Source organism: Solea senegalensis, linkage group LG17 (genome assembly GCF_019176455.1).
Source record: "Solea senegalensis isolate Sse05_10M linkage group LG17, IFAPA_SoseM_1, whole genome shotgun sequence".
Lineage (NCBI taxonomy): Eukaryota > Metazoa > Chordata > Actinopteri > Pleuronectiformes > Soleidae > Solea > Solea senegalensis.
The window spans coordinates 7,362,190-7,377,917 of NC_058037.1; the positions used below are offsets into that span (position 1 = coordinate 7,362,190).

Genomic DNA, 15,728 nt, shown 5'->3' on the forward strand with positions numbered 1-15,728 from the left:
GTGTAAGAGTGAGTATTGTCAGTACAGATCAATGGATAACTGTGACGTATGTGTGATGTTTTTTTTGTTTTTTTATTAGGAGGCTTTCAGGCAATCAAACCAAACAAGCAGCTTTAGAGGAAGCGCGGCTACGTCGCCCCGCTTCCTCTCTCCTGTGTGCCACAGCACACGGACACTGACATCTTCAGAGATGCTCTGCGCTACCTAAAATTACTGTACCTGACGGTGAGAGAGGCCTCTCTCCTCACCAGACTCTACTCTCGATCAGGGCATCTTCAACTTTGGGGTTAGGACACTAAAAATGGCTCTAAACTCATTATAAGAACACACAGAAATCCCCACAGGACCTTTTTTCAAAAGATGCTCTTTTAAGGCTCCAGTGGAGAGAGCCCTCACTGAAGAGTGGAGGCGCTCCTTAGGCTCATCAAGAGGAGGGACATTGTTCAGTGGTTTTGTTGTTGTTGTTTTTTTCACCTTTGTTGTTCCCTGTGATTTGCCTTATGACTTGCAGGTAGAACTTTAGGCAGCTAGTCCCACCACATTTGACGAGGAGGTTGAATGGATTCACTGTTGCCCCAAGAAATAGGATTTAGTTTACCGATCAACTGACAGCTGTGAGGAGCATCGGAAATGCACCGGTGTAGGGCTGCAACTAATGAATATATTCATCGCCGTGTCACGGCGTTGTTGATTAAAAAAAGAAATAAAAATGTCACAGCATAATGAAAAATGGTTGTTATTATAATTCCCGACAACCCAAAGTGTCTTGTTCAAAAACCCAAAGGTGTTTAGTTTTTTTACTATGAGGTAAAAACAGGAAAAACATCAACTTTTCACATCTTTTATTAATAGTTTTGCTTCAAAAATGAGTCGCAAATGATGAATGGATGGTTGCAGCGCTACACTGGTTACAAACACGGAGTGCTTCTTAACGTCGTTGACCTGCTTTGCTCGAGCTGCTCACCTTGCATCCTGAAGTGCCACCACATGTGGGAAATGTCTCTTCTACCCGTTCTAACTCGACACCCACGCTGAGTTGTTTTTTTTCTTACCCCAAAGACAAACCAAAGGATGTCACACAAGCCACAGTCCCTGTCTCCACCTCCTCCTCCTCCTCCTCCTCCCCCCCTACTCACACTTCTGCATCTTGGTGGCCATGGTTCCCTTATTATATTGCACTAATCCATTCCTCGATAACCACAGATATTTTTCTTTTCTTCCTACTAATATTGTCCCGGGGGAACATAGTGTTTATCATTTATGTGTGTGTGTGTGCGTGTGCGTGTGCGTGTGCGTGCGTGTTGTAGAGAAGGAAACAGTAACGATGTCATGGCTGCTTTTTGTCAGTGCAAACTGTGGATGTCTGAGTTTGCCCGTGTGTTCAGTTACTTTATGCACAACCTGTTGAATCTATACAGTATACGCATACAGTATACAGTATGTTTATTACCAGTCATTCCGTTTGATTTCTCAATCAGCTCTGACATATTTATATAAATATACAACATATAATGTAAGTATGTAGTATGTATTCACATGGTCGATGTGATTCTTTTATTTTAGGTTTTTTCAGAGAGGCGTCGCAATGAAGCCTGAGTCCCCGCGTGGACAAACTTAGCACCGTGTTAGACGTGCGTTTGGTTTGCAGGGCGGGTGAGAGCGAGGGTGGGGGTTGATTATTATTATTGTTATTATTATTATTATGATTATGATTAATAATTGAGTTGTGGCAGCTTTCAAACCCAACTCTATCATTGCCTTTTATCCTGCAAGTGTTTGTACTGTCACTCAGAAGACTAGCAGTGTCAGAGTGTGTGTACCTTTTTAGAAAAAGAAACATGGTAACGCTTTTTATTACAGTACAGTAAGAATATAGTAGTAGTGTGGTAAGAGTTTTGTAATATTATGGTTATACTATCTACTACTTGTAATAACCACATGTCACATGGTTATATAAGATATTAAGTCTCTATTACAAAGTTGTCACCACACTATTCATTGTTAACTGTAATGTAAAGTGTTACCAAAATTATAAAGAGTACCCGATTGCTTTCCTACACAGCAAACGCCCCCGATCTAAAGCCATCTCTAACTTTTCCCTCTCTATTTGAGCAGCAAACAGAACGGAACAAAAAGAAAAATCCTCAAATCCTCCTGCTCGTTAGTTTAATTTCTATTAACACCCAGATTCTTCGAAGAATTAATATATATTCTCCTACTTTACAATTTCTCCTTGTTAAGAATATTTTATTATGTGGATTTCCTAAGATGGCATATGCAATATATTTTTAGACTTAATATTTTTGGAAAAAGAGGTTAACAATTCACGAAAAAGGAATATGCATTATTACACTATTATTATTACTATTATTACTATTCATTTAAAAAAAGAAAAGAATGAATCACAGGGATTTCATTGAGATTTGACCAAATGAAAGAGTGAAGGGAGTTGATGCCATCAAACTTTCTTTTGAAGTGTACATATCTGAACCCAGGAAGCACCGGGCACTCTAAAAACAAGCCAATGCACAGTGTAGTATTTTTGCAAGATCTGTAATAATTCTATTTAAAATAAGAGCAAGATATTTAAATGGAGTAAACAGTACAATATATTATGGTTTCAAATTAACTTATTTGGAAATACTGTGTCGAAATGATGAGTTATATCTTTGTTCGCCAGGATTGAGATGATTTCTTTTTTTTTTATTTGTAATTTATGTGCGTGTAGAGATGAGATGACTGAGTGGCGGTGGTTGTTTGACAAAGATGTAAATGTTGTTGACTTTATATTATTGTTTATATGCGTCTGTCACACCCAGGCAGAGCTGACGTCACAGACATGAACCCTCACATTTGATCAGATCTCGCTGACCTGAGACCTGCAGGACTCTGAGCTCTGCTGCTCAAACCTGACTGACCTGAAGTGTGACATTTGGGAGAATGGCAGTGTGGTCACCAGAGCTTATATCGATTTGTTAGTAGTGGTTAGTGGAGACAGAGCTGCTCTGAGGCGGCGGCGGCGGCACGCGTCCTCCGATCTCCAGGTAGAAGATCGTCTCAGGCGTTGATCTAAGACCAGTTTACCGTCACTAAATTCCGCCCCATCATCTGTCAGGAGCGATGGACTGCAGTGGTGTACACAGGGGCTTAAGTTCACAGAAACTACTACTCAAATTTTCTTGTGAGGGAATTAGTACACACTTTAAATTGGAAATTGGGCCTTATAAAAATGGATAAAATATAAAAATTAGACAGTTAAATGTCTTTTTTTTTTTAAACTGTTTCAATATTACTAGCGAGGTTGGGGCATGTATATAATTGTATTTATTTATTTATTGTAATTATTTCTTGGGCACAATTGCCTTTATTTAGGGTCCAAACAAAACATGGATATTCCTAGAGAAGTACTTTTAAATTACTTTTTTTTTTTTTAACAAAATTGTTTACACCCTTCCTCACCTCCACCTAATTTCCTTATCTGAGCCATAAAAGAAGGTTGGTCAGTGAGCTGAGAGGAAATGTATGAATTTAAATGGTTTACTGAGATGCTCCTCACACCATCCTCGTCAGCCGGCCACTTGCTGCCTCTCTTCCAGATGTGCATTGACGGTCTTTGACCCGTAGAGGGCAGGAATCCTTTGTGTGTCTCATGGCCACGTCTCAGTTCTGTTCAGCAGATTCCTTTACTCATCGTATGGCCTTGCTTTTTTTTTCTTTCTTTTCTTTTAAATCTTTTGGTTACTGAGAGAGAACTTCCTGGAAGAGGAGGTCGTGAGAGCTTCATCCTCCCCAGAGTCAGTCCTGCGAAAAGCACGGACGAGACTGAATGTAACTTGATTTCCTAGCAGCTTTGCATGGACATAGTTGCATCCTTAGTTACCATGACAACTGGGCATGGCCAGCACTTAGGAGACGGTAGGGTCTGTGTATGTATAGAGGCAGAGGTCAAACACTTGAGTGCTACACAGGAAGTGTGTGTACGCTCAGTCAAAACAAACGCACCCGACCATCTCATGAGATTCTGCTTTTTGTGTGGTCTGTTATTGACGCTTGTTGTCGACATATATTTTGATATATTTGGAAAAACCTGAGGATATATAGAGTAAAGAGTCTAGATATTTTTGGAGTAGAGAAGCAATGTGTGTATCAGATTATCGTCACTTTGTTACGCTCTTTGAAAATCGCTTGGATTTTGTTTTTTGGTTGTTTTTTTTGAAGAACTATTATGATAACATCCCTACTGATTTAATGTTCCATTGAAAGAATATTTATAAAATCTAAGTCCTTTGTGAAAATTGCGTCTGTGTTTTCTTCAAACTTGTAAAAAAATGTATGTTTAAGTAACCTATGTGCTTGTTCCATCTCAAAACCTTGAATTCCCTCCAACAGGTTGTTTTTTTTCCAGAGACTCTTCCAACATCAGTGACTGTATCACCAATCTTTCTTATCAACACGATGCTCAGTTTTTCTCTGCATGTGTTCAAGTTCAGGAAGTCGGGTGAACTTCCTCAAGTAACCAGTTGTTATGCAAGACAACTTCCACAGGAGGTCAGTAGTGAGTCAGCTGTAGGCAGAGCAGAGGTCAGGGTCAGACACTGCGTGACCCACATACACATGAAGCCGTGTGTCTGCTAACGTTTGTTTGACAGGATGTAGATGTTAACACAGTCCTGCTCCACACCAGCGTTTCCCTCTGCTGATGTTTCCTGTCAGCACAGACGTTATCTGTCTGTGGACTTTATCCCAAGTTCAGGCTTCAGAGCAGCAGGAATGTCGAGCATGCACACACATGCCATACACCACTGGACCTCAGTATATGTTCCACAGGTGTAAAGGCAGCCACAAGATTATTAGTTGACCTTAAAGCAAAAGAACATCTTAAAATCCATATATGCAGAGACTTAATGCAAGTTAAAGTACGACTATTTTGATAAGATTTCACTCGCGTACAAGTAAAAGTACTGGTCTAAAAATGTACTCAAGTTTAAGTAATAAAAGTAACTTGTTTAAAATGTACTCGGAGTAACAGTTACTTTTGTAACATGGTTGAGGTTTCATTCTGGGGCCGTGCACAAAGGACGAGGAACACAAATCTCACATGCATTGTTTTTAATTACTACAAATTAAAGTGCCGACAAAATAAAACATGCCAACACATAATGTATCAGGCAACATGGGTCAAAGGTCACAAATGCTTCACCTCTCTCACTATCTCAGGGACGTTAATTAGCGCCAATTCACCTGTCCTCTGTCCTCATCATTAATTGTAAAAGCAAGTAAAATTCCCCCAAAAAATTTATTTAAAAGCAACAAGCAAAATTCATCATTGTGGTTATATGTTTTATTGCGTCATGTTGTAATAAAGTAGTGTCATCAGAATCATATGTTAGTGTACTGAATGTCACTGGAATATGTACGAGATGTTTTTTTTTTTATTTACATATAAACCATCTACTTCCACACAGACATGAGAATGAGTATGTTTCCTGCACACTATGATCAGCAGCTGTGGTTTAACCATGATTTACCGTCTTTTACTTGAACGTCGGAGTTGTGAAATGTCAGGAGAACGAATGTAGGCAATAGTGAGAAAGCAATTTTCGTTTTATACCGTGAGGGGGAAAAATGGAGTTCCTCTATGTGGCGAGAAGGCTTTGACTCGACAGATCAGCAGAGGGAAGCATCTGCTGGAGACGGAAACAGTGCAGCGACTGCAGAATAGATAGAAACCTGGCTTACACTGTGGGAGACCCCGACACAATCGTCTAACTGGCTTTTCATCTGCCGCTGTTGTCTTTCTCTTCTTCTGTTGGTCTAATTACCACGTCCGGCTTATTGTCCTCCTGATGACTGTAATTAATCAAGTTCTGCTCCCTAATCTCTGAATCTCATCATCCTTACAGTACATCAGGGCTGGACGCACCACATGGTAGCCTGATGTAAGCTCTTTTGGGGGGTAATTGTGTGCTTGGCTGCAACAGCAAATTGCACGGTCGCACTCTTTAGGCAGGAGTGTGTTTTCTAAGCACACAGGTCAGTAATTGTTACTCATTGCTTTCCTCCTCGGAGCAGTCGCTGCTCGTTTGCTGCTTGGTTGTTATGCAACTTATCTTTCAGGAAGTTATTTTGAGGTCTTTAATGTGAAAGTGTTTTCCCCGTCTGAGGCTTTCCTGACCCTTTGTGAAAGAGAAACGGATTATAAAAACAACAACAGCAATTCTGCTGATTATTTTCTGCTGTTTTCTTATTAGGATTGCTGTATTAAGTGTATGTATTATCTATTTATCAGTTGGGTTATACCTGTTATCCTTTTTATGGTATTAATATTGACATTTTCAGGACCAATATTCCTAATGGGGACCAAAACTTTCCATTCCATTGTGTCTGCATGTTGATTGAAGACACACTGACCTTCTGACCCTCAGTATGAAGTGAATGTTGATTTATTTGAACCACCACAAGAGAAGCACCAATGACCGCAGAGATGTACAAAACAAACACACAAAAATGATCACAATGAGACTGAAAGAAATGATTAAATACACAAAAATACCAGTAGGAGACACACACGTACCAAAATAAGCGCACATAAAAAAAGAAAGAGGCCCCTAACTTCTAGTTAAAACACCCAGTTTTGTAAGTCTGATATCGAACCCCCTGCTACAAAAATGTAATGGATTCTTCCTTGGCTCACGCACCCCTCCACATAATTTCATGGAAATTGGTTCAGTATTTTTGGAGTAATCCTGCCAATAGGCAGACAAACGGCACTGAAAACACAATCTCATTTGCAGAGGTACAAAGAGGGACAAAAGGAGAATTAAAATGTCTGACACAAAACAATCACAGAAAGCCATAACATGTCCAAAAGGAAGACAAAACGACACCATAAAAGAACAACAATTATTGAATTGTTTGCTGTTGTTTCAGACTCAAAGGCTTTAAACCGGTTTGTGCTGATGGGCTCGTTTCCTTCTGATCCATCCATGTGTACGAGACGCACACAAACACACCCTCGCCACAGACTCCTTCTGTCCTGCAGTCTTGTCCTTCCTTGGGCTTCAGATGGCTTAGCCGGTCTTTAATCTGTCCTCTGAGTGACATCACCCTACCAGACCAGGACAGCGGGGGGGAGAGAGAGAGAGAGAGGGAGAGGGAGAAAAAAAAAACAAGAGGTGGTTTAGTGGAGGTGAATTATCTCAGCAGTGAAGCGGACCAGACTCAGCAGGCGTGCAGAGGATCACTCGGACAGAGTCTGTCAGGACCATGGCAGCTGACACAGCACAGGAGGACACGCACATGGACGAGCTGGTGGACCAGGGACTGGGGATGGAGGAGACGACCCACTGCCTGCCGAGGAGGCCCTCACTGAAGGAGAGCTACCACAGCGACTCACTGCTGGCACCGGACACCGACTTCATGACAGGTACAAGTGTGAGTGACAGTCGATGCTAAACTGACAGCTCATCCACATGACACACCAAAACACTTTACATTACACAGGACAGTAACAATACACTTGTAATAGGTCCCATTATTTTGATGTGGTAATGAATTGAATGGTTATTTCTATCGTAATCAACTGAAAGATGTGTGTCAAAGAAAACTTTCACTTAATAATATGTATTTGTCAGTTTTGTATGAAACACTCAACAGTTACATATTTACACAGTTAAAACACAAGCAGAAAACAAATAAAATAGAATCCAGAGAACATTTACAAGCACATGATGAAGTCGGCCTCTCAGAACTCTTAGTTTGGATTTGAAAGCGTTCAGTGAAATGAACTCAGTTAGATTCCAGTCTTTCTGCAACATATTCCATGCAAAACGTGCAGAATTGGACAAAAACCCTTTTACCCAGTTCAGTACGGGCACATGGAACAGAACGCAGCACTTCTCCATGTAATTAAGGTACCTCCTTATTACCATTATGTTAACATTGTTATTACTGAGCTAGAAATTGGATGGTATTATGGTATTATTACTTCCCTATTACAATATTTACAAACAAACTATTACATTTTGTTTCTATACTGTAATGTAATGTGCTCTTGTTTGTGGTGTTTATGTAGAAAGATTCGTTTTTATTTGATTGTTGCCAATTTTTTTGCTTGCCTCGCTATATTTATATTTAAAAGAGCTTTTTCTAATTCAGCGCACACACACACACACACATTGGCAAAGGTATAGCTGTGAAAACAGTTTTGCATGATTTGCAGAGTGGTGCTCAAAGAAGTGAAAGGGCTGCATATTGAAACGTTGAATTTGTCAGAGAATGTGCAGTAAAAACACAAAGTGACGACCAGCTGCAACAAGTGGCCCCTAATGACAAGAAGACGTTGTTGCTTCTTGTTATTATCAAAGACTGGGCAGACATACAGGACAGTAAGCGCAGTGTTTATGTGATGATTTGAACAGGTTTGAACAGAGTTCTTGTGAGGTCACAGTCAGGACATATAACCAAATGAACGATGGCTGAATTCCCTTCCATTTAACTTCACTGTTAATGTCAAAGAGTTGAAAATCTGTGTCCCCCCCCAGTTGACTCTTAGACTCAAATTACAGGTGTTACAGGTTCTATGACACTTTTATATCAATAAATGAACCTGTGGGTAACGTTACCACAGAACACACCTCACAGAAACCTTGCACTGGTCATTTGTGGCAAGAATACATTTGTAATTGACCACGAAAGCCCTTCAAAAACACGCTGCCGTGAAAATCCATCTGTCTCCGTTTGTGAATTACTAACACGTGTCGCTTCAAGGCGCCTGCATCTTTTTTTTTTTGTTGCGCACACAAGTTAAATTAAACGGCAGCCTTGCATACCTGTCCACAGTGTCTCACATGACGCCACACAGTCATGTGAGTGTTGTGGAATGTGGCTGAGGAGATTTGGGAAACGCCGTATCCCCTCAGGGATGTTCATATCAGTGGTCTAATAAGCGAAGGCTTGCTCGTGCACATGTGGCCTGTGTGTGTGTGTGTGTGTGTGTCAGCTTTGCACGGCGCTGATATGAGCAGACAGATGCTGCATCTTCATTCACGAAACACCATCTGTGAGCAGAGATTAAAACATCCACCGACTCTTTCTGCACAGCAGTTATGCCTTCATGTTGTTTAATTTAGCAAAGATGTTAAAAAGGTGTGTGATTTGAGAGTCTGTTATCACCGTCCTGACTCTGTGTGTGTGTGTGTGTGTGTGTATATGAGTCACAGGCAGTTTAAATAGACTCGATGAGTGTGTGTTTGTTTGTGTGTGTGTTTACATTGCATGACCTCCCTTTGTATCGCAGAGTGAGTGCAGTGATTGAGCTGTGGGCTGCTAATTCCCTTTTACAGCACTGGGATTATGTGCTATTCTAATCCCAATCCCATATGGGGGGGTGTATGGAGATGGCACGAGGATGATGTCACGTCCAGGACAAGATGAGCCACGCAGGAAATCACAGGCCAACACAGTCACACAACTCTCCAGCAGAGGCAGATTAAAGCTGATTGTGTGCTTGATTCATTATGCTGAGAGTCTTTGCCGACAGCATCATCATCAGCATCATCATCAGCATCATCATCAGCATCATCACTGTCAGGAGGAAATTACGCGTATCTGAAGAGATTTACAGCACAAAGGGGTGGACAGGGGAACAAAATCGATTGTCACACTGGAGAACACTCATTTTACAGCACGTTTAAAAGCTGTAAAATGAGTATAGACACTCAAGACCATTTATGATGTAAAAGGGCATGTATATATATGTATATATATGTATATATGTATATATATGTATATATATATATATATATATATATATATATATATATATATATATATATATACATACACACACATAGTCCAGTGTCTCTGGGGCTGAAGAGGATGTTTACAGCGGCACATCACAGGGACAGGCCTTGTTTTTAGCTTTATTACTGCTGCTTCCTCTGTGCGGCTCACTTTGACATGGGGTTTATGTGTGTGGGCGGGGTCGGAGAGGCTCAATCTGAGGGATTATCATTGTATTCTGGTATTTCGCACACAATCCCACCCACCCTCTGACCCACACACTCGGACTCATACAGCTATCCTTTCAAGGACTCTGCGTTGATCAAAGCCATATCCCTGAAGTTAACTATAACTAGTTAATTCCTAAACTCTAACGTTAACCTATAGTTCCTCAAAAATGAAGTTCTGCATCATTAGGACCAGGTTTTGGTCTTTATGAGGACTACTAGTCCTAAAGAGGTGACACATACCAGTACACACACACACATATGTGCACAGACAATTTAGGCTGAATTGACTCCGCCCCCCGTCCCCCCACCTTCATACATGACACAAACACACCCTGAGCAAAAAAGGACTTAAAGCTCTGTCACACACTTCTCTGTGTCCCACAATGCATCAGGCAGGCGATCAGTGAGGAAATGTGAGAGGATGAAAACATCAGTCACCTCATCCCCGGCTGCACATGACTGGACGCTGTAAACAGAGATGGACAAAACACCAGTGAGGCTCGTCTGTTAGTGTGTGTGTGTGTGTGAGGAGATGAGATCTTAGTGGACACCAACCAGTGGATCACAGCCAGATGGAGGGAGAACCAGCATGTATGAGAGGAGGAAAGAGGAGTGAGGGAGTGTGTTCGAGGGAGGAGAGGAAGAGGAGGAAGACGTCCTCGTCTGTGTCCACTGTCTCCCACGGTATTCACCTCTGTTACAGCTGAAGGACAGTGTGTCCACACAGTGTGTTGGTGTAACAGCTGAAGCAGTTTTGCATCAGTAAAACAATAGTGTCCTCGCTAAAGTGTTTTGCTCTCATTTTATTGTAAATGTAGAAACATTTTTACAGTTTTTTTTTTACAGTTCCAGTTTCTTGTGAGCTTAGGGGGAGTATTTATTTGTTCCATGCTCAGGATGTTCTCTCACCAAACTGTGGTGTGGTTTCACCATGCGTCACTCGCACATTCATTTCTTTCTTGGCTTTGTTCCCTCACTATGTGTGGTGTGTGTGTGTGTGTGTGTGTCCCTCTGTGCGTGCTTGTGTGTGTGTGTGTGTGTGTGTGTGTGTGTCATAACCGTCAGCCTCTAAAGCATCAGTTGTCTGACTTGTGTCTTTTTGACAGTGTCACTCTGCAGTGTTGTCATTATTTGTGTCATGTCATGTAAACAAAACGCAACGTAATCTCTGTCTTGGTTTAAACCACAGAACATAGATAATAAAAAAGAGGACACAGTCTTCTGGTTTGCTGGATGAGACCAACCCGGAAAGTAGCAGCATATTCAATATAGTGTCCACACATATGTATGTACCATACTTTATCGTCTATTGTCTTCTAAACGGGGGGAAATAATGTGATTGACATGTAGTTTTATCCAATAGGAGCCTGTTTTCAGGTGATAATCTATGCATTTACATCCATTGTTTGAACACTTCCAGGTCTATCCTAACAACACATGCTGTTGTCCTCTGTTCCTCCTTCAGATGACCACAGTTCACTAGCCAGTGGTCTGGATGTGGCTGACCGGCTGACCTACCTGGAGCAGAGGATGCAGATGCAGGAGGATGAAATCCAGCTGTTGAAGATGGCTCTGGCTGATGTCCTCAAGAGACTCAACATCTCTGAGGAGCACCAGGCAGCTTCTGCCTCTGCTGCTGCCAGGAAAGCACCCGGCGCTAAAGGTGAGTGGCTTGTTTTCATTATCCACATCTTTGTGTTTGCAGATGTGACATAATGGCGATAAGAACACAGCGGCTTTTATTTGGTAGACTTGCACTTTATCTATATCGAAAAGAATATTGTTATTTTATGGGTCATTGATGCTTTTGACATCTTTATTGGAGAAATGCTTGATTGTTGTCTTACACACGCGTCTAGAACCTGACTGTGCGCAATTAATCAGCAATATTGAATAGCCACATATGTACTATACTTGTCAGTGTTTCATCACCAGTGCATATTTATATAATGTACTTGGAAATGCATGTATATTATTTATTGATATATATGATCCATTTAAAGCAAATAAAAAAACCAAGAAATGATTAATGGTGAAAGTGCATGGTGTTGAAAAATACTTTGTCATAATTCTGCAACAAACAGTCTTCTTCATTTTGAGCCCAATATTGTTTCATCAATCTTATTGTTTATGTTACAGTAATAACAACGAATCATGGGAGTTTTGCTCCATTGCACATAAAAATACAATATATACTGTATATATCTGGACAAATCCACAAAATGTACATTTTACATGACCACTGACGCATGCCACATATAGAATGCATGTAATGAAATATGTACATAGTTCAATTCCAAATATTGGATGATTTATTTGTGCAGGAAACAAACACTCACCCCAAACCGAGCTAAAGTAAATGACTCTGATCTGAATAAACCATGTGTTTATATCCCTTTACACTATATACACAAACACATCTGTCAATATGTGTGTGTGTTCCCACAGCCAGGCCAGTATCTCTGGCTCTGCCCTCTAGACCGCCCATGGTGACCCACAGCTCTGCCTCCCTGAAGAAGAGCACCACACTGCCCTCCAGCCCTACAGCCAGGAACTACAGCCCGGTACCACCTCGCAGGTACATCACTGAGAGATCTCATGGGACAGTCTCAGTCACACACAATATAACATCATATTTACAAATGTCCATTTCCTTTTATTTAACTACACAAACACAGAACATGCACTCGACCTAGACCTTATGTAATTGGGACGTCGGTCATGCAGCTGCGTGTTTAAATACATCTCAGAAATGAGTCTCTTTTCTATCTCACACTTCTATTGTGTGCACAGACAAATGGAAACCAAATCTGATTTAATGATGCACTTTGTTTATTCAGACAACTGATACACGGTCAGTTAGTCAACATTGGTGTTAAACAGTGAAAAGATGGTTGCACTCCTGTCATCTCTGACACATCAAGGCCACATGACAGACCTGCCGCACACATCTTAATGAAGCAGCTCACAGGCTCTCCCTCTCACCATCCCCTCATGTGCAGACACCCCCCATTATCCAAGACACACTGCACGTGGATTCTGGATAATTATTCCGATACTCGTCTTTATTTCAAAGCGATAAAGCAGCGGAGCGTTTTGGGCACATCCCTTCCTCCCAATTACCTTTCAAATGACACCGCCATTAGATCACATTAGTCAGAAAGTATGATAGGTTTCATCTTTGCTCCGTGCGTGTGCTAATCCTGCAGCAGTTGCTGCTGCTGCTGCTGCTGCATCAGCGGGACACAGTGAACCTCCATTCACTTAACATTGCCCTTTCATTGTTAGACTGAAGTGTCCCTTGTTGACTCAATGATCATGCAGTACTTGTTTTCTTTTTCCTTGCAGTGGTGTGAGGAGTCCAGCAGGCAGTGTGAAGGACAGTGCATGTAAAACTGCCAAGACACGACCCACATCTGCAGCATCCACGTGTAAAAAAGCCCACGAAGGGTGAGAGGCTGATCCTGCGTTTATAACCCTCCCCATTATCCCTATATACATTATCAGTCAATTGTGCCTGATAGACCCTGTTCAGACCTGGTATTAACATCTGATCATGTGCAGATCACACTTAGTACAGGTCTGAACACTGAATGCGTGCTCAGATCTGATCACATGTGGAGGTGGTTTGAGGACATGTGTGGTTATATTCCTAAGCTGCATAAATAAAATCCATCCTCAGGACACACTGGAGGCTGCCTCCACCACCACAGTATTAACACTGATTTCACGTGTATTTAAACATAGGGCGCGGGGGAGGCAAGATCTGATCACACGTGGACACAGGAGACACATTTTAATACCAGGTGTGAACAGTACTTCTTAACGAAGTCTGCATGTGATTGGATCACTGAGGACCCGCCTTTCAATCCATATAGAATATAGTGTCACAGTGTAAACGAAAATCCCCAAAATGAATGGCTGAATAACCGAATGAAAACAGAGTTGGGTTGTGATATATGTGATATATGTACTGTATGTGTGCCACATCATGTGGGTGATGTGAACAAAATAATAAGTATAATAAGTAATTGAAACTGACTTTCCCTCTTACTGTCTGCATCCCTACATCTCCTCTCTTTCTTATTATAACAGCAGCAAGTCCAAGGAGGCTGCAGGAAGTGCAGGTAAGAGAGCTGCGGTCCAGGCCTTTATTAAAGATACTATACTATACATAAGTGACGGGATAAAACTACTTCATGTAAAATAATCTAACGTCTCTGTTTTTTGGGACTAGGGTCAAGGCGTGTGACACACTGCAAAGGTAGGCGTCGCCCCTGGCGACACAGCAAATACATAACTCATGACGTCACGTGACATCGAGATCCATTATTTTACACTCGTTCCTCTTTGATTTCACATCTCACCATTATTTGCGTGTCTGCCCTCCCCCCTCACCCTCCCTGCACCCCCCGCTCCTTCTTCACATGTCCACACAAACTCCTCTTCGTCTGTTCACTCATCCTCCTCACCTCATTTCACCACTTCACTTAGTGACTATGCAGATCTATCTGAGCCCCCAAGCAAGAAAGACTGGGTCTTCTGAGACCGCCAAATCCACGTCGGCGGTGCCGGCAAACAGCCGCCCAGCAGCCGCTACCAACACCGCCGCACAGGTGAAGGAGAAACTGAGCAAGAAGGAGACGAGGAGGTCACCACCGTCCTTGACCTTGAACCTGAAGAAATCCACCCACAGTCACTCCACACAGCAGGAAACGTCCAGCTACAGGAGCCCCATCAAGTCGCCCAGCCACTACTTTCAGATTTGTTACTAAGTAAACACAGATTTGCCCCCGACACAGAGTTTGTGAACCCAAACTAAAGTGAAACAAAGCTGCAAATGCATCATTTATTCCACTGTTGAATAAACAAGGCTCTGCGTTGAAGTCAGTGATGAAGGAGCTGCCTCTCTCACTGCAGGGACTGTTGTTGTTTTTCCTCTAGGGGTCACTCTGACTTTGTTGTGTTTGGGTACAAACATGAGCACTTACAACATTTCAAAGCACTTCCATTTTTAAAAGAAAAAATAAGTCCAGTGTTTTATGGCATTCATATATTTTTTATAAATATTTATTTGAGGAATAGTGTGAAAGCTTTAAAGGTCCAGTGTGTACCATTTAGGATGTTTTTTTTTGACTGAAATTGAATTTACTATTCTACATGTATTTGTATTAATGTATACTTTTTTCATAGCCTTAGAATAAACCTTTTGTTTGTACTTAAACCATGTTTTTTACAGCAGAACCACATACTTATTGGTATGTAAAGGCCACCGTAGTTCCCTGACGTGCTGGAGAAAGAGAGGCGTGAGCACATGAGTCCTGTATTTGTTGCAGTCTGCAGTCTGACCATTAGATGTCACTAATTCTCACTCACTGGACCTTTATGAGTTTTTTTTAGACCACATAGATCCTTTTCTCACATGCTAGTACTTGCATCTTGTTTCAGTGAATGCCTGTGTTCGCTGTAAACAGGCTGACTGTGTGTGTGTGTGTGTGTGGATGTGTAGTAGACTGTAGTGATGTGTGAGGGAAACGTGTTTGATGTGGGTGTGTGTGTGTGTGTGTGTGTGCGTGTCTCCAGATCTGTTTGCTGTGATGGTTCAAGTTTTTGTAGTAGATGCCAGTAGTTGGGGGCGAAAAAAAACAATAAACAACTTGTGTTCTGATCACTTGTTTTTATGGTGAGGTTGTGTGTGTGTGTGTGTGTGTGTAC

The 15,728-nt window shown here is 41.6% G+C and overlaps 1 protein-coding gene across 3 annotated transcripts; it reads left to right on the top strand.

Moving 5' to 3' along the window:
- The first annotated feature begins 7,165 nt into the window (after window positions 1-7,165).
- Window positions 7,166-15,681, top strand: LOC122783649 (echinoderm microtubule-associated protein-like 1). Of its 3 annotated transcripts, none has more exons than XM_044048430.1 (7): window positions 7,166-7,426; window positions 11,479-11,676; window positions 12,462-12,591; window positions 13,362-13,463; window positions 14,109-14,140; window positions 14,251-14,277; window positions 14,508-15,681. In XM_044048430.1, exons 1-7 carry the CDS (start codon window positions 7,267-7,269, stop codon window positions 14,786-14,788), a joined length of 930 nt encoding a protein of 309 aa, XP_043904365.1. In that variant the 5' UTR covers window positions 7,166-7,266; the 3' UTR covers window positions 14,789-15,681. The 3 variants fall into 3 exon arrangements, with proteins under 3 accessions (XP_043904365.1, XP_043904366.1, XP_043904367.1); XM_044048431.1 differs by having other exon boundaries at window positions 14,112-14,140; XM_044048432.1 differs by lacking the exon at window positions 7,166-7,426 and adding an exon at window positions 10,299-10,697.
- Window positions 15,682-15,728: the final 47 nt, after the last annotated feature.

Bases quoted from the DNA above. Each gene is read 5' to 3' on its own strand.
- LOC122783649 (XM_044048430.1), top strand. From the start codon at position 7,267: ATGGCAGCTGACACAGCACAGGAGGACACGCACATGGACGAGCTGGTG. The intron at 13,464-14,108 runs GTGAGAGGCTGA...TTATTATAACAG, and splicing joins TGTAAAAAAGCCCACGAAGG to CAGCAAGTCCAAGGAGGCTG. The intron at 14,278-14,507 runs GTAGGCGTCGCC...CACTTCACTTAG, and splicing joins GCGTGTGACACACTGCAAAG to TGACTATGCAGATCTATCTG.